This window comes from Dendrobium catenatum, unplaced genomic scaffold, assembly GCF_001605985.2.
Source record: "Dendrobium catenatum unplaced genomic scaffold, ASM160598v2 fragScaff_scaffold_1595, whole genome shotgun sequence".
In the NCBI taxonomy this organism is placed as follows: domain Eukaryota; kingdom Viridiplantae; phylum Streptophyta; class Magnoliopsida; order Asparagales; family Orchidaceae; genus Dendrobium; species Dendrobium catenatum.
The window spans coordinates 2,541,464-2,567,731 of NW_021320057.1; the positions used below are offsets into that span (position 1 = coordinate 2,541,464).

The window sequence follows — 26,268 nt, forward strand, 5'->3', positions numbered from 1 at the left end:
ATTATTTCCCACTATTAACGCGCGGGCATCTCATCCTGAAACTCGCAATAGGGATTCGGCGGCGATCCGCTGACGACGGAGAATAGATCCCCGACCTCCGGTCTTCCCACTTTCCCTCCGCCCATCTTCTTCTCTCACCATCCCTCTGTTTCTTTGTTCGACGCCGCCGTACACGCGAATGTCTCCACTGCGATGATGGCGGCCTGCGAGACCGTGCGAGGATTTTGGGATCGGCTCTTGGGCCGATGCTTCCGGAACTTCCCTTGCCTCTCCGATCGCGGTTCGCCTGATTTCTTCCTTGCATCTTTCATTTTTCGGGTATTTATCTAACCTAGGCTTGGGATTCCAGCGAGGAGATCGTCGCTTGGTTTGAAGGCAGTGCTTGTGCTCCTTCACGTGGTCTTCGTAGGCGTCCTTTATCTATTGGATACTGATTTGATACGGAAGACTCGTGAGATGCCCTGGTACTCTTTGCCCTTTCCTTGAGTGTGCTTTACATTTTCCTTTTCCTGCCCCCTTTTACTTCTTTGTTGCTTTGAATCCACTGTTGTTCTCTCTTCTTTCCTTTTTGCACGCGGAGGAAGCTCTGATTTTATACCAAGATAATGCATACCCCAATTCATTTCTTTCACTGTTCATGACTATTTAAATTTTGATTGGAGGTCGTGAAGAACTCCTTCGTTCTTGTATCCTTACAGCTCAGCAATTGATATTTTTTTCAGTAGTTTAGAATGAACAATAGGTGCGATTGAAACTCCTACGGGCCTCTTGGTGCGGTTATAGATGCTGTAGCCTCCTAGATTTGAAGTATTGCTGCTTTAAAGGTTACTATCCTGCGATTGAGCTCTTTTATGTCACAAATTTAGAATTTATAGCTTATTTTGGAATATCTGCCTTGTGTTCTTATGGGATGATAGTAGTACCAAGTGATAAGTGATGGTATATCATTCAAAAGTTATATACATGTATGATATTTTCTATGGAGTTCGAGGGATTTGGATCTTCTCCAATTATCATACCAACTGCTCAACTTGCAATTAGTAATATTGGACAGTTAATGCATTTCATATTGCCAGGATTGAATCTTGAAAGCTACTTCAAAATTATAATGGTTTTGAGGCAGTTTTCTAGAATCAATCATGGACATCCAAAATGTACAGAATGTCTGGGATTTTGTAATTGCACATTTTACAATTGCTGTCTAACGGGAGAGAATCTGAATCTGAGTTAAAGTGATTGTAGTTTGTGTTGTGGATGCTATTTTATATGTTGTAGAATTTGAAAGAACGTCTAATATTGATTATTGAGCTTGTTCAAACTAAGGTTGGTCTGCAGGATTTGAAACTCTTGCGAGCAATATTAAAGTTTCATATAAATTGTATTGTTTGAAGTATACAAAAGCGTGCTTCTTGAAGCAAATGCAGTTAGGAGTTCTTCCTTTAAAGTTTAAACTAGACCATTAATGAATAGATTCATGCACCTTAGTGGCATGTCCTATTTTTGTTTCTTAATTTTAATATTATGATTATCTGGTCATAGGTCTATTATTTTTGTTGAATCATTCAGTTTTTTTCTATTATCTTTTAATACTTTGTGTGCCTGCGGCACTCTATTTTTGAAATTTCTATGGTGCTGATATTGAAGGCTTTTAATTGTTCTCTTCTCTTCATATAGTGTAGTTTTGTTGTTGTTGTCTAATTTAGGGTTAGAGCTAATTTTGTTTAGAAATTGGAATTTGATAAATTTGCGCGAATTATGCGTTTCATGTTTCAGTTTTGATGATTTTGATTTGCTATTCTGATCCATCTTCTCCACCCCTACCCTTTTTGTATTTTATTTGCACTCTTTTTTCATGTTCCTACCTCAATACCTCTTTGTTCTTGTATCTATCATTTTGCTTGCTTCAGCATAATAGGTTTCTTTATGTTAATGTGCACCTTATTTGTCTTTGTAAATAGGCCATGCAATTGATTTTTGAGTAATAATCATATCATTGAAATTTCTTCATCGTTTCTATACACATATAATTATATGTTATGTACATTATAAAATTGCGTGCTTGACTTAATTGAACTCAACTATGTTTTGTATTTTTCCCCTTGAAGATAAATACAAAAAGTCCTGTACTTTTTTTTTTTGCATTATGTTTCAAAACAATTCACATAACCAGTGTTTTAATTAGAATCTAATAAGGTACTTCTTCAAAATCTTCCATATCCTTCTGCAATCTCATATTTGATTGCCACCATTGAGTTGGATCTGAATTGACTGCTACCAGTTTGAGCTCTTGTCTTCTTTCTTACATGTGCATCTTCATTGCATTTAATGTTGCCCATGTTAGACTTTAGAGCAGATTGTAACACTGTTGCTTTTATGGAATGAAGTTATAATGATGCAAAGCTTGGAAGAGCAGAACACAATAAGGTGCATGACGCATTATCACCCCTACGTTATCTATTAATATAGTAGTACTATTTTTGTTATTATAGTACATTCCTACCTTTATGTTTATTATCACAGTAATAGCATTATCTAATATAATAGTAAATAGAAATATATATAAAGGGGGAAGAAGGGAACACAATATCATTTGAAGATGCCAAATTCCAAAATACTGTTTTACAGAAACATTTCTTGTTGCTTTTCATTATGCTATTGTCATTCCAGCGATTACATTAGGTTGGTATTAGAGCCTATTTCTTGGATTCATGGTAGATCGTGGCAAGGAACCGGCTATCGACAATGATCGGAGCCTTCAAATTTTGTGAGAAAAACAGGAAACCTTGTTTGGAAGTTCGAAGAACTGTTTGTGGATTTCAGGCGCTTCTCCATCAAAATTTGTCGTGACCTTCATTTAAAACAGGTGAGGAATCCACCTCATCCCACTCACCGAGCGACTGCACCGACAACCATACCGGGCATCCGCAGAGAAATGTCCGTCAACCGAATTGTGCATAGAGAACAATTGCAGAATATTGCAAGTTCGGACTCCGAAGATAATACTCGGCAATTTCGTGAGGTGGGAATGTTTGAATCGGATGAAGAGGATGAGTATAGTGGAACACATCGGAGATGTTTCTGTCATTGTCTTCCTGAGCATCACCAATAACACTTCATAGAATTTAAAGTTAAGTTAGATGTTCCATTTTTCGATAGGCACTTACATATAGAATATTACTTGGACTAGGAAAAACTGTTGAGAACTTCAAATACATGGAGATCGATACTGATAAATAAGTGAAATGTGTTACTTGTAGGCTGAAGGGTGGTGCAAGTGCTTGGTGGGCACAACTTTTGCATTCAAGACAATGAGAAGGAAAGGGTCGTGTGTGCAGCTGGCAGAGGATGAATCAATTACTAAGAGCACAATTCTTACATACAGATTTTGAGCAAATTTTATATATGATGTACCAACATTGTATACAAGGCAATTGATCCGTAAGCGAGGACACTAAAGAATTCCATAGGTTGAGTGCGAGAAACAACCTTAATGAGACTCCCAATCAACTGGTCGCTTGCTACATTGGTAGTCTCAAGGATAGTATACAAGACAAATTGGAGTTGAACTCAGTTTGGTCGTTATCCCAGGCTATCAACTTGGCATTAAAGGCGGAGATGCAACAACAGAGACAATTCAAGAATACTTACAATCGGCGGCATTTTCAGGAACACTCGACAACAACCCCTAAACACAATCCACCTATTGGCAAGACACCCAATACGACAAGCCAATCGAGCCCAGTTGTTCCTTCTGGTAGCCAAACTAATCCTGACGGCAAGTTTTAGACCAAGCCAATGCCGACAGCCAAGGAGAACCTGTATGCAAGGCCATCTAACTCAAATGTTTTCGTTGCTTCTAGCTTGGCCACAAGTCCAATGAATGTCCACAATGACCACAATCCCATCATATGGAGATGGAAGAGGGCGGAGATACAATTAATCAAGAATTAAAAGGAGAGGAAGAGACTGAGGATCCCACTAATTTGTGTCATGGAGAAGGTTCTAGTTCCCTCTCGATAGACATCTAATTCTCAACACAATGCTATCTTCTGGACGTGTTGTACCATGATTACCATCAATGGAAAGGTCTGTGAACTTCTCATTGACAATAGATGCATTGAGAATGTGATCTCCTGTTCAGTTGTTCAAAGCTTCAACTCAAGATGATCAAAAACCCGCACACCTATAAAAATAAGTTGGGTAAAAATAGGGATGGAGATTGTAGTTACTAAAATGTGCCTAATAACCTCTCTATATGCAAGAAATACATATGTGATGTCTTATGTGACATCTTGGACATGGATGTTTGCCACCTCATTTTGGGCAGGCCATGACAATTCGATGTATGCGCAAGTTATGACTGTAGAGCTAATGTTTATTACTTCGACTGGGAAGGGCGTCGACTGCGATTGCTACCTAGTTCAAATGAGCCTAAGCCCCAAACAACTTAACATTACATGCTTAGTAGTAATGCATATAGTTTTTGGGACCACATTACTACATTGTTGGTGAGCGCCTGTTCCTCGATTTTCCCTATTTGTTGTCAAACAGAACAATCAATGTACTCAAAAGAAGGTTGATGAAGAAATACAACTTCTCATAGATCATTTCAGAGATACTTTGCTAAATGAGCTACCTGCCAAGTTTCCATCCCTACAAGACATACAACATCAGAAATATTTCACACCGGGAGCAATACTGATTAAGTCTGCAAGAACATAAAAATTTGCAGCAAATCATTGACGATCTATTGTCCAAGAAGCTTATGCAGACCAGCCTTAGTCCGTGTGTCATTCTTGCATTGGTTGTTCCAAAAAAAAGACGGGACATGGTGTATGTGCGTGGATAATAAAGTTGATCAAGGATTATGATTTGACTATTCATAATCAGCCTGGTAAGGCTAATGTGGTGGCATACGCTTTGAGCAGGGAGTTTTCTGGATTATCATGTATGCAGCTCACTTCTGATGAGTATTTGATACGAGATATGGAGAGATTGTAGTTAGAGGTGATTTTTTTCTTCTGATTGAGATTATGGTATAGTGACTTAGATGATCATTCAACCTTTTTTAGAAGAAAAGATTCATGAAGCTCAAAAATTAGATGCAGAATATCCGAAGTTGATTGAGTAGATCAGATATGGTAAGAAATCTGAACTACGAGTTTCTGATTGATGAGCTGACAAGTACATATGTTCGGTGCCTCAGATTGATGAGCTGATTGACAATCTAGTTGGCACATTTCATATTTTGTAAGAAAACATCTAAAGCCCTTTACATTGCCAATATTTTCTTTCATCAAATTGTTCGATTACATGGCTTGCCCTGGAGTCTAATGTCTGATAGAGATGTGAAGTTTATAAGCCACTTTTGGCGCGAGCTTTGGAAACGTTTGGGCCTTCATTTGCATTTAAGCTCAGCTTACCATCCCCAATCTGATGGTCAAAAAGAAGTTGTTAACCGCACCTTAGGGAACATGCTTCGATGCCTAGTCCAAGAACATCTCAAGCAATGGGAAGATATGCTAAGCCAGGCCGAATTTGCCTATAATGCCATGACAAACCGTTCCACCGGTAAGTCCCCTTTTAGTATTGTTTACACTAAGTTACCCAACTTAGCATTGGATATTACTGTGTTGCCCAAATGCAAGTCAGCGACCACTGCCACATTTACTAACCAGTATGCGCAAATGCTCGTGGAGGTTCGCCAACACTTGATCGACTCCAATCAACGCTACAAGGCTGTTGCGGATGATCACCGGCGACAACAACTATTTAATGTGGGCGACCTTGTTATGATCAGACTACGTCATGAACGTTTTCCTTGGGGCACCTACTCAAAGCTCACAAGCCATAAAATTGGCCCCGTGCCTATTATTGCCAAGATAAATGACAATGCCTACACTGTTGCTTTACCGACAGACTGTCACACATCTCCTACGTTCAATGTCACTGTCATTTGGCCATATCACTCTCTTGATGATGCTGCTATTTCTATTAGCTCGTCAGAGTCGAGGTTCTCGGTTGTTGGGGATGACTGATGCAGAGCTTGAAAGAGCTGAACGCAATAAGACGTAGGACACATTACCACCCCCACGTTGCCTATCACTATTGTAGTACTACTTCTGTTATTATAGTACTATTGAGACCTTTTTGTTTCTTATTACAGTAATAACATTATCTAATATAATAGTAAATAGAAATATATATAGAGGGGGAAGAAGAGAACACAATATCATTTGATACCAAATTACAGAAATACTGTTTTACAGAAACATTTCTTGTTACTTGTCATTTTGGTATTCTCATTCCAGACTATTACACTATATAGCTACTCATATTGAAATCACTTGACACTACACTTGGCTATTGCAAGCATTGATAATTACTTTCACTGAAATTACATGTCTACAATTAGCTTTTCGAATGATTTTTTCTAACTAAATAATCTCATTTAAAATTTTATTTTTTTAATTTTTTGTGGTATGGTTTCTTCTGCTAAATGTTTTCTTTCATCTGGACTGCATTATAGCAGTTTAATTTTAAGTATTTTTTCCCTCTTGGGTTACTCTTATATTATTTCCTCTCTAACTTTCAGGTATATGGGAGCATACTTGTTACTGGTTTTAGCTACACTAGTTCAATATTTTATTACTGCATTTTCCTCTCCGGGGTAAATAAATGCTTTAGTTTATATATTTGTTTAGTTAAAATCATACGACGTTTTCTACAAATAAAATGCCTTTTACTGAAAACTTTTAGACTTTGCTACCATTTTTTATGTTAGGTATGTCATTGATGCAATGGCTGCTGGAAGTGAGATGCATACAACTCATGTAAATTCATCAAGAAATTCAATGTAAGACTAGCTTGAGTTTTGTCTGAATTTATGTAAATTTGAGCATTTTTCATTCTCTCGTGCATCAGTCAAAATTTTATGTTCATTTCAATTCTGCACTAAACTTATGCATCATTCTGGTGATCAAGCAAAGGCAACATGCTTCAAGAAATGGGACCTTGATTTCTTCCCTGAATAACAGCCAGTTGGGCAGAAATAACCCTCGAATGAATTCCTCATATTGGTTGAAGCTGGTCATGGAATTGTATCCTCCTGGATCATCTAGCAGGTTGAAAACTTTCCTTCACATTTGTCTGATTCTTCTGCAAATTGAAATTAATAATTGAGGCCAATATATTAATGTTCTTTGACAATTTCCTCGCAATTTTATAGCATTTCCGTCTCGTACTTCATAGAAATGTGGGTTTGATATATGCATATTTTCATTTGTTTTGATATATTTTCAGAAGGCATGGATTCATAAAATTGATTGCATGAAATGATTGGGTATAAATTTATCTACAACAACAACAAGTCTTTATCCCACTGTGGGGTCGGCTACATGAATAATTTTTCTCCATTGTGTCCTATTAAGAGTCAAATTCTCATCTAAATCTAATAAAGAAATGTCATTTTTAATATTTTTTATCCAAGTCTTTTTAGGTCTACCTCAACCTTTCTTAACATAAGTCAAATATAATACATATACTTTTCTAACTGAGTCATCAAAAGGCCGCTGTTTTATGTGACCAAACCATCAAAGACGATTCTCTCTAATCTTATCTTCTATTGTAGCTACTCCAACCTTTTCAAGTATATGCTAATTTTGTATCCTATCTCTAAGAGTAAAGACACTCATCCACCTGAGTATCCTCATCTCTGAAACACTTAATATTATGCTTCTCTTTTAATGGCCAACATTCTGCATCATAAAACATAGCATGTCTCACTACCATCTTATAGAATTTTCCCTTAAGTTTGAGAGGGACTTTTGTATCACACAACAAGCTCGATACATTTCTTTGAATTCTACTAATAATATCCCCATCAATTTCATCATCACTCTGAACAATAGACCCAAGATATCTAAAACATGTACTCTTATTAATAACTTTTATCACCCAAAGCCTCAATCCACTCACTAGATCTATTATTACTAAAATTATATTCCATATATTCAGTTTTAGATTATACTCAAACGATTAATGTACTTTGAGATTGTAATGTTTGGAAATAAATTCATTTGTTTTATTATAATTTAATGAATTTAATTTATTTGAAGTTATTATATTAAAGAAGAAAATACATATTTCACTACATGCTAGGGTTTTAATATAACATATGTATGATCATGTTTTATCTAGCTTAATGCATGTGAAAGTATTGAGTTTAGTCTTGCTCTTGCTTTCACATGTAAAATTTATGTTGGAGTTGATGTACTAGTTGGTTGGCCTTGCACGCAGACTTAATATTTTGGTCTGATAAACCCCTAGAAAGTAGAATAACGTGTACGTTGTCCTCTAAGTAGTCTGCTATCCCTATGAAATGGTATCAGTGACAAATGAATAAATAGCTGAACTTAAGTGAGTCACAAAATATCAAGCAAGCTCTGCCATGATCGAGCAAGTTTGGAAGACTATCATGTTGGTGCCTACAGTGAGTGAGCTCTTTGGTAATTTTTTGTTGGATGAAACTCAATTGATTTGGAATGTTTAGGTTATTGATAGAGTGTTGGTTGATTTGCTGAGCTCTAACACAATATTTTTATTTGAGCCAAACACAGTTACACGCGTTTGACCTGTTTATTATTGTGTATTGCTATTTATTTTAGTATACAAAATATTCAAATGATATTATGCATGCAACCATGCAGAGCTTCATGCAGATAGTTCTTTGCAATTGCATGCCAAGTGCACACAATAATTTTCCTTCTAACACAGATAATCAGTTAAGGTGTCATAATCTGGTATATTATAAATATGGTGTTGATATGCTAGTGGTTGGCCTGTTAAGCTGTTGGGTCAAGCAATTATTCGGCAAGTAGTATATATATATATATTGGAAAATAGTATATAAACCAAAGTTGTCGTCAAAGGTCCACAGTCCCTACAATGTCATCAGTAATATCTGTCCATTAAAGTAACGGTAGAAATTAAAACTGTAAAACTGGCCATTGAATATTATCAGGTTGCCTTGAAGGTAGCCCGACCTAAAATATAAGCTTTGATATATTGTTGGAGTTCCTGTGTAGTCACTTCATTTCTAGTCAATTTTTATTTGCAGCGATTATAGTCTGAATGTTAATCATTTTTATTACATTGCCACTAAAACCTTAGATTGAATGTGGATGAAATGGAAATGTTAATATTAATAATTTGTAGTTGTAGAAGAATGCATTCTGCAATGCAGCCATGTGGCATGCTTGGCTTTTAGTGGTTGAATGATACGGTCGTGAAATATTCTCTAGATTAACTAGCAGGGGCTTGTTTGCGTTGCTAATTTGCTATCCTACAAACATAATGGTGGCTTACCGTAATTTTTTTCTCTCCATCTTTCACAGGAGTTGGACTTGCTTGTACTGTAATCTCATCCAGGTATGTGGCATTGCGAAGTTCAAAAGTTTGATATGTAAAATTTTAATTCATTCCATTGTCAATTGGTGGCGATATCTATTGGAAAGAAATTTATGCACAATAACAAAAACATAATTGGCTTATTGCAAAAACCAAAAAAAAAAAAAGTTTGGAAATGAATGATCTTTTGAAATTCTTGTTCACTTGAGATTGACTATAAAGGCTTTGGAATCTTATTAAACTAAATTTTGCATTAGATTCAACAACTACTCTAGCAAAATTGTTCATGCTTTGTTGATATTTTTGCTTGATAGGAATTGAATAACGTTGATGCTGATAATGTCTTTGACGTGAAGATCCAAAACCTTCTTTATTATTCCTTCTTGGTTAGATAACTTTTCCTCAATTGATGACATTCTGTCCTCAAATGTCGATTTGAGTTAACTAACTTTTCCTTTAAAACGCTCTTCCATGGCATCAACTTTCCTTTCCGCCATAGGTTCCAAAAATATTCTATGATATCATTTTGATAGGAAGTTGATACAATTTCCTCGAAATCAGCAAACGATAATAAGAAATTAAGAAGAAAAATACACAAAAATTATTTTTATCGCTAGATATATGAAAGAAAATAGCAAGATACATTTGAATCTTCAATTGGAGAGGAATATCCGGCTCTCCCAAATCCCTAATTGACGGCTAGAGCCCTCATAACCTAAGAAATTCTAATTTCAGCAAACTCAAAACATAATCCTGAAATCACCCTATTCTTAGCCTAAAATAGGCTCCCATAATTCCCTCCCAAATCAGCCATGTTTTCCTAAATAATTCACTATCATATTTGAATTCAAATCTCATATTTGAATTCAAATTAGACCTCTTGCCCTAAATAATTTCCTCCCAATTATAATTAAAATTTTCCTAAATAATTCCCCTTTGATTATGAACCTTCCTAAACAGCTCCCTCTTGATTAGAAAACTTCTTAATTCCCTCTCAATCAGAACGGCCAGTCCATCTGCTTCTTTCAACGTGGACTCTTGAGGGTGTTTGCTCTATCCGCCTTGATTCTGCATTGGGATGTTTATTTTCACAATTTTTTTCCCTAAAACTTATGACGACCTGGAAGTCTCAATGCAGGCAAAATATGTATTTCATTTTTTTCTCTCTTTGATTTTTTTTCCCATATGATTGAAAAGGATGATGACACCCATTTTTATGACCTTCCCATTTGGACTCATAATTTGATCGGTGTGCAATTTCTCCTTAGATTTTCACACAATCTTTTGTTTTGTTTCTTTTCTGGAATCATTTCATGCTTTTACCAATTTGGTGCTCGATGGTGATATCGTCTCTGGAATACTAATATCATGTTTTTAAGGTTTTAGGGAAGGCTTTTTTTCTTGTTTGCTATTTTTCAGCTCTTTATTTCTTTCGTGAATTGGGTACAGGTTGCTGGTACTGTTCTTAATTTTGCACATTACAACTCTTAAATCTACAGCACGGTAGCAAATTGTCTAAAATGTTCATGTCAAGATCGCACCTTTTGGTTTGACGTTTGGATGTGATAATTAATCTTATTTTTAGCTGGTAATATTGTAGATCGAATCATTGCGATAGATGCATTACTAGATTATGCATGCGTGGGACCACGAATGACGGCACTAAGTGGCTTTAATGGATTGACTTTACAAAATTGTTTGATTTTAATTATGCAGTTTGCCATACTTAAGAATTAAGATTTAAGAATAATTGCCAACATCCAAAACCTTCTTTATTATTCCTTCTTGGTTAGATAACTTTTCCTCAATTGATGACATTCTGTCCTCAGATGTCGATTTGAGTTAGCTAACTTTTTCTTTAAAACGCTCTTCCATGGCATCAACTTTCCTTTCCACCATAGGTTCCAAAAATATTCTATGATATCAATTTGATAGGAAGTTGATACAATTTCCTCGAAATCAGCAAACGATAATAAGAAAATAGGAAGAAAAATACACAAAAATTATTTGTATCGCTAGATATATGAAAGAAAATAGCAAGATACATTTGGATCTTCAATTGGAGAGGAATATCCGGCTCTCCCAAATCCCTAATTGACGGCTAGAGCCCTCATACCCTAAGAAATTCTAATTTCAGCAAACTCAAAACATAATCCTGAAATCACCCTATTCTTAGCCTAAAATATGCTCCCCTAATTCCCTCTCAAATCAGCCCTGTTTTCTTAAATAATTCACTCTCATATTTGAATTCAAATTAGACCTCTTGCCCTAAGTAATTTCCTCCCAATTATAATTAAAATTTTCCTAAATAATTCCCCTTTGATTATGAACCTTCCTAAACAGCTCCCTCTTGATTAGAAAACTTCCTAATTCCCTCTCAATCAGAACGGCCAGTCCATCTGCTTCTTTCAACGTGGACTCTTGAGGGTGTTTGCTCTATCCGCCTTGATTCTGCATTGGGAAGTTTATTTTCACAATTTTTTTCCCTAAAACTTATGACGACCTGGAAGTCTCAATGCAGGCAAAATATGTATTTCATTTTTCTCTCTCTTTGATTTTTTTTCCCATATGATTGAAAAGGATGATGACACCCATTTTTATGACCTTTCCATTTGGACTCATAATTTGATCGGTGTGCAATTTCTCAGATTTTCACACAATCTTTTGTTTTGTTTCTTTTCTGGAATCATTTCATGCTTTTACCAATTTGGTGCTCGATGGTGATATCGTCTCTGGAATACTAATATCATGTTTTTAAGGTTTTAGGGAAGGCTTTTTTTCTTGTTTGCTATTTTTCAGCTCTTTATTTCTTTCGTGAATTGGGTACAGGTTGCTGGTACTGTTCTTAATTTTGCACATTACAACTCTTAAATCTACAGCACGGTAGCAAATTGTCTAAAATGTTCATGTCAAGATCGCACCTTTTTGTTTGACGTTTGGATGTGATAATTAATCTTATTTTTAGCTGGTAATATTGTAGATCGAATCATTGCGATAGATGCATTACTAGATTATGCATGCGTGGGACCACGAATGACGGCACTAAGTGGCGTTAATGGATTGACTTTACAAAATTGTTTGATTTTAATTATGCAGTTTGCCATACTTAAGAATTAAGATTTAAGAAGAATTAAGATTTAAGAATAATTGCCAACATTGTTAAGATAGCAACTGACACTGTAGCTTGAATTTCATTATAGTAGAATCATAATCATAAGGATAGCCTGTTGTTAGCAATTTCATCATTATCATAATTAGGCTTGTCTTAGCTATTGATAAGGGTGTCAATATTTAACACGACCAAAAAATTCGACTCGAACCCGACCCGAAAATTTCGGGTTAGGGTCAACCCGAACCCAAAACGGGTTGTGTTCAACAATTCGACCCATTTCAAAAAATCGGGTCGGGTTTGGGTTGAGCGTTTGACCTGAAATTGACCCTAAACTGATCCGTTTTTACCTGAAAACCTGTTTTGACTCGGTAACCCGAGATTGACCCGTTTTTTACCCGAAAAGCGGAGATTGACCCATTTTTGGTCCAAAAACCTAGATTTTTTTGTTGGCACCGGGTCATTCGGGTCGTGTGGGGTTCGGGTCCGAAAAACCGACCCATTTTAAAAACGGGTCGGGTTCGAGTTGACCCGAATAGTGTCGGGTCATTTTTGGGTTCGACCCAAACCAAATCCATGACCCGAAATTGACACCCCTAGCTATTGGGTTTTTGTCTTTTATATTGGCATTCTGGTAAATTACTTCTGATTCTATTTAGGTCATTTTTAATGGAGTCCATGACTTTTGAGATTTTTCTTGTTAGAATAATATATCTGGTTGAACTTTACTTTTTTTTCAGATGACAGTGAAAATATATTTTAATCCCATCTGTAATTGCTATGTCCACCCCTTCTTCCATTGTCATATGATTTATCTGTTTGGATTAGAAATGTATTTGAATTACATTTTTTAAATAAGTTCTCACATGAAAGGTCTCATGTGATTCAGCTTAATGGCGTTCTTTGTGCAATTATAGGGTCCGAGTTTGAATTACTTCAGTTTTGTATATGGACCTAGATCTCATATGTGATGCGTAAACCTTCATACTAATTTTGTTGTTAACCAAAATGCTTCTTCTTCAGTCATCTGAGACCAAAATACCCTTTTAAAGGGTGCAAATATTCCGGCTTCTAATAATCATAAGAAAGCTAGAAGTTTTGTAAAGAATGTTGTGAATAATGCAATAGTTGCAAATTTTTTTGATTTATATAATAGGTTTCCATACTAAGGAAAGAGAAAATGATACATTGAGAAATCCTTAAATGAGCGTTTTAAGGATAAAATTATTTTCAAAGTACATAGTGAAGTATATTATAGATTGATTTAAAAAAATGGAGAGTTGGCTCTGAAAAAGGCACGTGAAGGTATTACTTTACGTCCAAATGAGATATCTATTGAGATTTGGAGAATTATGAGGGATATTTAAGCGATTTGATTAATACATATTTTCAATAGAATTTTGAAAATTAAGAGATGCCGAATGATTAGAGAATCATGTTAATACTAATAAGAGCAAAAGTTATACTTAAGATTGTGCTAATTATATAGAAATCAAACTTTTTGAGTCATATGATAAAGATATGGGAGAGAGTAATGGAAGAGAAGCATAGAAAATTGTATTAATTTTGAAGAATTAATTTAATTTCTTGCTGAAGTATTTACTTTGGTTGTGATTTTTGTGTTAAGAATTAGTGATTAAGTATATAGAATAAAGAAATAATCTTCTATGATTTTTGTTGATCTGAAGAAGCGATATGATTGAGTATCATGTGAATTTATTTGGTTTGCTTAAGTTAAGAAGTATTTGGCCAATATATGCTGATGTTATTAAAGATATTTTTGGAGCGCTAACTAGTATTGGAAATAGTTGTGAACCCAAGAGTTCCAAATTACCATCGGTTTACATCAAGGATCAATGCTGAGTCCATATCTCCTTGCATTGATTTTGGAGATATATACAAAAGATGTTCAATTCGAGTTACCTGTTGTATACTTTTTGTAGATGAAATAGTTTTTGTTAGTGAGATTTTTATTAGAATAAGTGAAAAATTAGAACAATGGAGGAAATTTTTAAAAGAAAAAGGCCTTAAAATTTATAGGAAAAAAGAGTTGATATATAATTTTAGTGGGTATGATTTAAATTCTCATTTAATACTATTAAAATATGTGTTGATACCTATTTGTGATGGGTTAAATATTATTTATTTATTATGTAAAATAATGATGATATAATATCTAGGATTGCTAAATTGGAGTGCCTCATGAGTTATGGGATAAGAGGATATCATATATGCTTGAGTTCTATTTGAGACATCTTTCCTAGTGCTTTGCTTTTCTGAGCACTGCCTACCACTCTAACATTTGGCTTGTACCTTTTGTTATTTTTTTAAAAAAATTATGGTGTGTATATACTTGTTATGATAATGTTTGCTAGAGTTTGGTTAATGTAAGAAAATTGTTGTCCAATTTCTTCATAAAAGAATTATTTTTGCTTCCAACCGCAACTTAAAAAAAAAGTTAATTCCCTCGTAACAGCTTTATAATCACTTTTACAACAATCTACAATCGTCCCGAATGAATTCGTAATTATATATTTTACAAAACCACAATTAGGCCGACAATGTAGTTTGGATTCAAAGTTTGGGCTATAAAAAGTCATTGATATTTAAATTGAGTGTTATAGAAATTCGAATGTAAAGATGGATGTGTGGGAAAACTATGAATAATAAATTAAAGAATGATTTTATTAACTTAAAGTTTGGACTTTGGAATGACACCTATTGAAGATAAGTTGACCAAAACTAGATTTAGATGGTTTGGACATACACAACGAACTATAGAGTTAATGTTAAAAGATTAGAAAAAAAAATGTTTAACATCTCAAAAAATATTCAATCTAAGTGAATGGAAAATAATGATTCTTAACATTGTCCCCAAATAGTCAAGATAATGTTAATGATTATGATTATATATGGCTTTGGGGATCTAAGTTGAAACACTATTTTTGGTTCTATATGGTTTCCTAAATGTGTGGGGCCTAAAATTTTATTAATCTCTTCCATTGATCGTTTACAATAATTTCAAAGAATATGTTTAACATCTCAGAAAATATTCAATCTAAGCGAATGGAAAATAATGATTCATAACATTGTTCCCAAACAGTCTAGATAATGTTAATGATTATGATTATATATGACTTTTGGGGATCTAAGTTGAAACACTATTTTTGGCTCTATTTTTCCTTAATGTGTGGGATCTAAAATTTTATTAATCCTTTGCTTTTGAATTGCTCCCTTAACATATTGCTGCTATCGTTCTTCAGAAATTCCTCATAATTTCATTGTACTACTTTTAGTGTAATTGCCATCATATGTGTATTCCAGGACAGTACCATGATTATACGTTATTATTACAACTGTTACATGTATGCTTTGCTAATGATGATCACTTTTAATGGAAACTAGAAATAGTTGGGATAAGGCTATTGATGGTGATCAAGATGATGATTTTTCACTCATGCTGTGCCATTCCAGTTTGAAACTTTTTAGTGAAAGTAGTTGCACATACTTTTCATTTCATCTTTTTAGTTGTATAGCCATCGGCAAGGCATGGAAGTATATATTCTCTCTAAAAAAAGATTGACCTTGGCTATGATCTGTGACATTTTGTTGTATTGTTCCTCGTAAAGCAATTACTTGTCTAGATTTAAGGTTCTTGACTCTTTTTGCAGCCTCCACGTGCAAAGCATTGCCATGATTGTAACAAATGTGTCCTTCAGTTTGATCATCATTGTGTTTGGCTTGGGACATGCATTGGCAAAGGGAATCATTGTCGATTTTGGTGAGCTTGTTCTTTTTCATTGATAGAAAATTTGATTTTTCATTATTAGCTTTGATTGCTGAGGTTAGATTTAATGAATACTTATAATTGTTCTCTGACACTTTTTTAATTCGTTGGACGCACTTTTTTTTTTTTAATTCGTTGGACACTCTTCTCTGTTGAATGAAAGGAAAGCTAGGGTTAAGAAATGAGTAGCAGCATAACATATTTTTCCACTTCATTCAACGCTTAACACTGTTGGATGAAAGGGAAATAAGGGTATGAAATGAGAAGCAGCTCATATTAACTGAAAGGAAAGTAAGGAGTGGGAAATCAAAAGCAATTCAGAATCATTTTCCATTTCATGCACACTTAACACTATTGGATGATCCATTTCATGCAACACTTAACACTATTGGATGAAAGGAAAAGTAATTCTAGTTTCAAATCAATTGTTTAGTTTCATAATCCACCTGCTATAGCTTTAATTTCATTTTTCCATTCACATTCATTTCATCAAAACCAGCATTGTTAGACCGTGCTTCATGTGTGGAGTGCATTGCCCCTGTCATGCTTGCACATGGCAAAGCACGGTGTTAATGCAAAGCTGTCGCTTTGGCTCTCTTTGGAATGACCCATTGCACTTTCTAATGTGCACCCAGGCCCTGCTCTAATTTTTTTTCTAACATTACTTTGCACAGAATTTTTTATCCATCATATGATGCGCTTAATGCATATAACACCATCAAAGTGCGGTCTGAGTGCCTTTTTACATGGAAATCATAGCTCCTTTGAGGCCTCGACTTCTCCTACAGTCCTTTGATTTAATTTTTTTTGTACCTACTTATTTTTGTAATGTAATCATATATTTTGATTGTATTTTATTATTAATTTTGCATGTCGTGTTTTATTTGTTGGAATATCATATTATGGCTCATTTTTAGCTAGTAAAGTGGGTATAAATGTATATTCAATATTGTGCATTTATATAATATAGAGTTGTGTGCATTAGTTAACAAAAGTACTGCTTCTATGTGTTGTGCGAGCATGAACCATGAGATTCATTTAAGCCAACTTTTTGTTTTTATTGATAAAGGCTGAAACTTTGAAAACCCTTTTTTTTCCTTTCAACTGAAGTTTCAATACCAGTTTTACCAGAAATGAGGTTTGCTGTGTTGTTTCAGCATTGTGCTTAAGCTTAGTTATCTACAATCTGTTAACGTCCTTGATTTTGGCATTCCACATGATGATTTTAAAGGAGGTAATGAGTTTAAAGTTCTGATCCTAGTGCTCATGGTGTTAACATGGATGCAAAAGTTGAAATTTTGAAAAAAAAATGTACCACAAGAATTATTGGAGTTCATGTGACTTGTTTGCACGTGTGACTACACAAGGAGTTCATGACTTAGTGCATCTAAACCAATGTAGTACCATTGTGTGGTTAGTTATTCGTGAAAACTTCAATGAGGTATTTGAAAAACAGATGATTTGAAATCTTCTTTAAACCAGGGAAAAGACTGCAAATCAAAATTAACTTATAGTTTTGAAGAAATAATTAGAATGGTTGATACAGGCACCATATAGATTTCCTTATTTACGTAACTTTTAATATGTACTTAGCGATGGATATTTTTTTTATTTCATTATGCAGCCTTTCTAACCCGTATACCAAAAGTTGTTGCTGCTTTTATTCATATGCTAAAAGCCTTCTTCCCTTTTTAGATGTTGTAACCTGTTCGTCAATTATTGGTTTACTCGTATTAGTATTATTAAATCCTTAACTTCAACGGTTGTTTAGGCATTTTGATGTCATCACCAGCAATTTTAGCTAAAAATCTATGTTTAAATTTTTGAAATTTAAGAGTTTCTTAGTTCCTACTATACCTAGTGATTGGATGAACTCTGATGCTTCCCTTATGTTATTTTGGTCCTTTAATTTGGCCCTGGATGATTCCGATCCACTGATATTGGCAATCAGAAAGCCCGCACAAATAAATCTCCTTCAAATATGGAAGTGGGCTAGGGGGCTAGGCTCTTAGTTCACAGTTTTTGACTAGATCAAATAGGTATATAGTCCTCATTTTAACACATTTTACCTAAAATGTATCTATGATTACCACAACATATATGTGGTCTAACTTGATATAGTTGATTCTCTTACAACCCGATTGTAGACTAGAGCTTGACCTATGTGATCGGATTATGTTAGCCTAGATGGTCTTACTATAACCTTGATTCGACCTATTTCACAGAGTTTGACCCATTTTGACAAGTTTGCACCTATTGTATGTTTTTTTGGAGAGACGGAAATTGAAATCTTTGTTTGCATTCATTCAACTTATTTATAATTTTTTATATGTTCTTTCCAACATTGTTTAGATGATATTCCTAACAGATTCTACTTTCAGGTGGTACATTTTTGCTGAGACAATTGTATGCATATGGTCAGGAGTATTGTACATCTCCTTCCTTAGATCAGACTTGATGAATGTTTGGTATGGAATATTTCATGCATTTCTCTCTCAATTTTTCTCAAATTGTAGGAATAAGACAATGTTAGATTTTTGTCGCCTTTTTTATGATGGTATGAAATCACAGGCTTATTTCAGATTTTGTAGTAAGCGACAGTTTACAGTTAATCTGCTATACTGATTAATGTTCGCTTGCAATGTGTTTCGTAGGTGGAAGATTATGATTGTGGTGGTCTTGTTTATAGGATTATCACTTTGCTTCATCTTTCTTCTTCTGCTGCTGCTTTTTCATACGTGAGTTCTTTTTTTTTCATTAAATTAATTTTTTTTGGCTTTTTGACACTTTTAGTATGTGATTAAATTTATTCCTGTGCTGAATTGAGTTATCATACTTGTTATAATAGTATAGGATGCAAAATAAACAAGATCTAAAATTCTATTTGTATACAAGTAATGAGTCTATTTGGACTAGCATTTAGTAAAGGTAATATTTGTTGAAAATAAATTTGGGTAGTTTGGAAAAATACAGAAAGGTTAGAATATACTCTCATGTAGATTAAAAAAAATCTTAACGGATTTAGAAGAAAAGGGATAGTCTTATGGAAAAATGGATAGAAATTATTAAAAAAAAATGTCATGACCCCAAGTTTAACACCTCATGCAAAACTCAATATTTAACAAGAATGAATGGAACAAACAAGAATGAATGAAACCATAAAGCAAACTCAAAATAGTTAGGATAAATTTAATCTTTATGATGGTCCAAATAAAATGAGAGACAGTGGAATAACAAAATTTTCTTCATTGATTTTAACAATAACACGAGTTTCAATATGTAAGAAAATACATGTAATAAAATATGAAAGAAATAATGAAAATTAAAGAAGAGAATATTCTCAAATTTGAGAATATATTTTTGTAGGAGGTAATATAATGAAAATTTGAATCTTTCTAATTTTGTAAAATATTTATAATAGTACTCCCCCTCAATTGGAGAAATTATTACGTGCGGAGTCCGGACAGGAGAACTGTTTGGATTTACTGAGTTGTAAATACTCAGCAAATATTCAGTTGTGAGTATTTGCTGAGTATACTCACGAATTTTGTGAGTAGTTTTTCATTTGCTGAGTATTTACAAATACTCAGCAAATACGGACAATTATCCCGTATGAACTCCGTACGTAATAATGTTTTCCTCAATGGAGCATATTTATGAAGGAGTTAATGATTATTGTAAAGATTGGGGAAACAGAGTGGTCTTAAAGCCTTGGTAAAATATATGTTAATTATTTTTACTGGAAATGTGATGAGTGATCTTTTTTTGGGGGATCAGATCTCTGACGAAGTGAAAATTCACTTCAATTTGTTATTCTTTCATGAAAAATATGGTTTCAAGCAATGCAAATTTTTATATGATTATCATATTTAATGATCACATCTTTTATGTTTAGTCATGAATGTTCTCATCAGACATTTGCAAGAGGTTTTACCATGGTTTATGCTTTTTGCTAATGATATTTTTCTTACTGATAAGACTAGAGAGGGAGTTGAAGCTAAACTTGAATTATGGAGGTCAACATTAGAGTTTAAAGGTTTTCCTTTTGGGTAGATCTAAAACCAAATATAGATTGTATTTTAGTACTAATAGATCTAGTTGGGGGATTGCGACTTTGGACGATCGAGCCATTGATAAGACTACACGATTTAGATATCTTGGGTCTATTATTCAGAGTGATGATGAAATAGATGGGGATATTATTAGTAGAATTCAAGTTGGATGGTTGAAGTGGAGGAATACATCGGGCATCTTGTGTGATAGAAAAGTCCCCCTCAAACTTAAAGGAAAATTTTATAAGATGGTGGTGAAACCTTCAGTGCTTTATGGTGCAAAATGTTGGTCATTAAAAGAGAAATATAATATTAAGTGTTTAGAGATGAGGATGTTCAAGTGGATGCGTGGCTTTACTCTTAGAGACAGGATATAAAACGAGCATATACGTGAAAAGGTTGGAGTAGCTCCAGCCTCCAGTGGAAGATAAGATTAGAGATAATCGCCTTTGATGGTTTGATCACATAAAATGGCCGCCTTCTGATGATCCGGTTAGGAGAGTAGATGTATTAGATTTGACTCATGTTAAGAAAAAGTAGAGGTAGACCTAAAAAGACTTGGTTAGACAATATTAGAAATGACATTTCTTTATTAGATTTAAATGAGAATATGACTCTTAATAAGACTCAATGGAGAAAAAAGATTCATGTAGCCAACCCCATGTAATGGGATAAAGGCTTGATGTTGTTGTTGTTATCACAATTAAAGATCATAAACTGAGTTATAAGGAAGCCCAATTCTTCTATTAGAGTTTTAATCTATATCATTTCATTGATAAAATGTGACAGCTCTGTATTTCTTCGACACAATTTGCTCTTCGCCACGAAATAAGATTTCCCCTAACGCAATATCTGGAAGTAGAATTTCAGTTTTTATTGAATCCATTATAGTCAACATCAAAATAAGCATCAATCTTTAAAAGGTTGTGTTTTTGATAAGTTAGACATTTTCTCAGACATTTCTTAATTTATATTTAAATTTTAAGACTTCCAATGTCTCTTCCTTGAGTTTTGAATGTTCTAACTGACTATGTCGGCAATAACGGATATATAAGGTCAGGGATAATATGAAAGATATGCTTACTAACTAGATGTTGGTGGTATGAAGTTTCTTCAATTCATTGTCAATGGATGCCTTTTGAGTATCCATGGTAGAGTCAGTATTTTGTACTCGAAAAGCCTAGTCTTCTCAATATGGTTTGTGGCATTTTTTTATGAGATAAACAATTGTGATATGCAAACTTGATGCTGAGAAATGGTTTTGGATGCCTTAAATTTTTAGTAATGAACTTCTTATGCAGACATTATTTTATTTCCCCGACATCAAGTATTTCATTTCTAGTCAGAAGAATGTAATCAACATACATAAAAAGGATCACGATACGATAGGGCATGATTGAATGAAGATTTGAGGACCAATATCAACAAGGATCTTGCAGGGTTTATAAACTATGATGCACGCACACGGACACGGTGAATTAGACACGCACACGACACAGACACAAGACGCAGTTTTTTTTTTTAAATCTAGAACACTGGTATGACGTGGATACGACATTACAATTTTTTTAATATAGTGTATAGAAATGAAGATAACATCATATTAGAAATATCAAACAATAATAAATGAATGTCATGAAAACTTGTCTAGCTTATAATATAAAATATTTAGTACAAAATGTTTAGTACAACCACCAAAATAAGTAAATAACCATTTACTACAGTAGCAAACATTAAAGCTTCAACTAATCAGTAAATGGAATAATATGATTAGCTTCAGAGGTTTATCTTTGGCCTTCAATATCATCATTATTGAATATCATTGCTTCCAACTCTGGTTCATTAAGGGAAAGATTTGCAATCTCCAATATTTCCATATCATCAAGGGACTTAAACTCATCTCTAGCAACATCTCACATCTTGTTATCACCTGTCATATAAAGTAGGGTCTTTCTTGATAGAAGACAAAGATTTGTATGCACATAAATTAAATCTTCAGCCTATTGTGGAGTAATTTTATTCCTCTTCATCGATTGAATGAATATGTGCTTCAATTTCTCTCACGACAAGAGGAGGGTGAAACTTAACTAAGAAGTTTTATTTCTATTATTTGAAGTAATGGTGCTAAAATTCCATGAATCAACCATCACATCTTTGGATCCATCCTCCATCTATCAACCAAAGATTCTTGATCACCAAAGTCCTCTAAATATCCATAGAACTTTGCAAGTTCTATATTAATCTCTTCTCCTCCTCATTTGGATAATAATGTTTCAAACATATCTTTCTTATATTTGAAATCTCTATATCATTTTGTGGTGAGATACGTTGAGGATCTTCTTGAAGCCATTCTTTACTTGAATTTCTTCAAAGAATATAAAAAAGTAAAATTATTAATTCATTAGCCAACAAATTAAAAATTAATTTAAAAGATATATTCAAATTTGCCTTAGATTTAATGAGTTAGTCAAATAATGAAGTGGTGTGTTACTTTTGCTCCACCTATCCTCAAGAATAGTATAGACACCGCTCCAAAAACTCAAGTCTCCATCTTGCGTCTTTCTTTCATGTCTGTATATGATTTCTTTCACTTTAGCTAACACAGAGTCTCACATCTCATAAATCAAATGTTGACTTGATTTATCAGTGTCAGCCTCTTTCAACATATCATAAATTGGATCAGTAAAATTCAAAATATAATCGATATTATCCCACCACAAATTATCTAAAATCTTTTCTTTTACGTATCTTGCCTTCCTAACATCATCTTCCAGATAGCAAGATCACTCATTAATTATTATAGATTGAAGAACATTTTTTATTTGATTGAATCTTCTTAACATGATTATTACATAGGCAAAATGAGTTTCAGCAACAGCTAACATTCTTAAATATGAGAAATCAATAAAGATGGATAGTCTCATTGAGTGGTTCATTATGAAATTTTTTATCAGAACAATGTCATCAGCAACAACTGTTATCCAATGACATTTAGTATAGATGACTTCATTAGCCTATATATTGTTGGCTGCACATGTATTTTTTAGTGCAAGATTTAAAGTGTACACAACACATGAAGTCCAGAAGATATGACTTCATTTTCAATAATATTGCAGCTCTAGTTAATGGTGCATTATCAGTGATAACCTGCACAATATTTGATTGGTCAATCATCACTATCACTTTTTTAATCAGATTGGAAATGAAATACTTATCCTTGTATTGCCCTTCACAATTCACAGCTTCGATAAACATTAGGTAATTCTATGTAACAACTATTAAATTGATGAGTGGTCTTTTTTGAGGATCAATCCAACCATCACACACCAAACTGACACCTTTTTCTTTCTACACTCTTTTCGTTAGTTCAAGTAATGTCTGAATATTTGCTCTCTCCCTCTCCAACAATTTTGATCATAGTGCATTCTATGCAGGTGGAATATAACCCACAAGGTTGTTTTTACATACAAAAGTGAATGCATTCTTATAATAAGGATTCCTTGTGATGTTGAAAGTAAGTTCAGCTGGAAAAAAATATCCTTGCAATTTCACCATCAAGTTGCTCTCGCTTCTAGATATTAAAAGCCTTCTCTAAAGAACTACTAGCAACTCCTTTTTCTTTTCTTATATTCATATCCTTTACTCCTAAATGAACCAATATGATGAACTCTAACAGAGGAGGAAAAAGTGTGGGATGAACGATGAGTAGAGGGCAAAGGTATCTCTTTAGAAAGTGGTCTTTTGATCCTTGATTCAGCTTCATCAATATGTATGTTCAATTCTACCAACTGCGAAGTAGTATTGATTAATAGGTCCATTGTCATTGGATGTAATGATGCCTATTGATAGCGAGTAGTAATGGATGACAGGTTGGATACTTGTAATGAGTAACACATTTTTCGTCATTGAATGCATTAAGTGGGACACCTTTCTTGGCGAGCACAATCGAAGACATGATCATCATTAGTTGGTTGAAGTACAACGTTTGCCGACAATAAGCTTTACAAGAGCCACTGTGTTGTCACAAGTGAGGAAAAACAATGAGCTTTGCAAGAGCCACCATATTGTCAGAAGCGAGGAAATTTCTCTAGAGCCAAAATTGTAGAGAATATCTTGCAATTGAATTTAATTCGAAACATATTTATTGATTTTTGGATGGCTATTTCTATCCTTATATGGCTTAATTTTTGTGTTTATTTGTAATGGAAGGTGGAGATCAAAATCTCTCATAATCAAAATTTAATTGAACGAGGCCTCCCCATGAGTTCTCATCGAGCCCTGCCCAGACCCTAGCCCAAGCAATCAACAATGGAAATTGTCACCAGTGAAGTCTTAAATCGTTAATATGAAGATTTAACAGTTTAGGGCTTTTAAGTCCTCATTCAAGCAGTCTAAGGTAGGAGTAAAATATCCAAAACTTCAAATCTGTTTAAAACTGTGTAAAATCTTCATAATGAATCTATTATAGCTCCCTCAAGATTTGATTAGATTCGGTTTGAAATTGCTATATTATATGTATATTTGATGCAATACTAAGAGAAAGTAATCGTTGACCCAATTGGATGAATTTTATAGCTCGTTAAAGTATTGCTATGTTGAATTTCTCCTTCAACCTTACATTTTTACTATTTTGATTCAACTTAAAATCAACCTTATATTCTCAAGTTTGATCTCCTTTGCGCAGTTTTCTCGTGCTAACAAATCAGACTACATATGAACTGGTGAGAAGACGGCGGATACCCTATTTAAGGTATTTGCAAGATACTTGTTTTAATTCCCATTGCCTATTTCGCCTATTTTTTTTATCACTACATTATGCATCTTTTATAATTGATATAAGATTTCTTATTTTTTATGATACGCTTGATTTGCACCAAAAGAGTCAAGAAGATATTAAAATATGAAATAAAGGAATAGTGACCTGAATGGTGGTGGAATCAGAGAGGGGTTCCGGATGTCTATCCTTCCTCAATATTTGAAATATATATAATATGGAAGTTTTTCTCGTAAATTCCTCTGTAACTAAGTGCATTATAGAAGCTTAAACCCCCTCCACAAATTTATAATAAATACATTTTTTTTCTTTTCATTTAAAATTCTAAATCTGCCACTAACGAATTGCATTTCTGATTAAGCAATGCATTTTCAAATTCAGATATTTAACTCCACCTTTGGTCTTTGAATATGGACATAAAATACTTTCACCGGCCCTCAAACAGGAGAAATTATTATGTACGGAGTCTGGACGGCAAGTTCCCGTCCACATTGTGAGTGTACACAGTGTTTGTATACAATGTATAAAAAAATTAAATTATACACACTGTGTACACTCACAGTACAGACTAGAACTTTCCGTCCAGACTCTGCACAGAATCATTTCACCTCATACAGAGCTATATATGATGAAATGCACCATTTATAAGCAGTTTACTCTCTTTTTTTTTCAATATATCCGGCCATGACTCTAAATTCACATATTCTATCTGCGACAATCTCAAATTGCAGGGGAATTCCTGAGAGAGTTCGGCCATTCAGCAAAGGCATTTGCAGGAACCTGTATAACTTTTGCTGCTCTTTTGATAGTATCTACAACTTGGAAGCAGTTCCCACATTAGAGGAGCTAGAAGAGAGAGCAAGATCATACACCTGCACTGATATCCTCACTTGCAGGTGTTGCTGAGACCTAAGTTGTTGGGGTTCTTTTCTGGGGTCTGCTTGTAAGGTGTGAATTCTGTGATTTTCTAAACCCATTATGCTATTATGCTATTCTCAATAATTTTATTATTTGTTTGCAGATTTTTTTTTTTTTATTGCATCAGACTATAAATTTATAATTATGTAATTGGGATAAGGCTTATGATGCAATTTTTGCTGGTTTAGTTATTTTGTAATTATGTAGTTTTTATTTATCA

The 26,268-nt window shown here is 34.0% G+C and overlaps 1 protein-coding gene across 2 annotated transcripts; it reads left to right on the forward strand.

Annotated features, from left to right (window-relative positions):
• Positions 1-26,268, forward strand: LOC110104851 (protein S-acyltransferase 10). Of its 2 annotated transcripts, none has more exons than XM_020834124.2 (11): positions 1-280; positions 350-464; positions 6,596-6,670; positions 6,785-6,856; positions 6,990-7,124; positions 9,396-9,429; positions 16,189-16,298; positions 18,686-18,772; positions 18,959-19,042; positions 25,041-25,106; positions 25,862-26,268. In XM_020834124.2, exons 1-11 carry the CDS (start codon positions 193-195, stop codon positions 26,034-26,036), a joined length of 1,041 nt encoding a protein of 346 aa, XP_020689783.1. In that variant the 5' UTR covers positions 1-192; the 3' UTR covers positions 26,037-26,268. The 2 variants fall into 2 exon arrangements, with proteins under 2 accessions (XP_020689783.1, XP_028556641.1); XM_028700808.1 differs by lacking the exon at positions 1-280 and adding an exon at positions 2,385-2,424 and having other exon boundaries at positions 357-464; positions 25,862-26,036.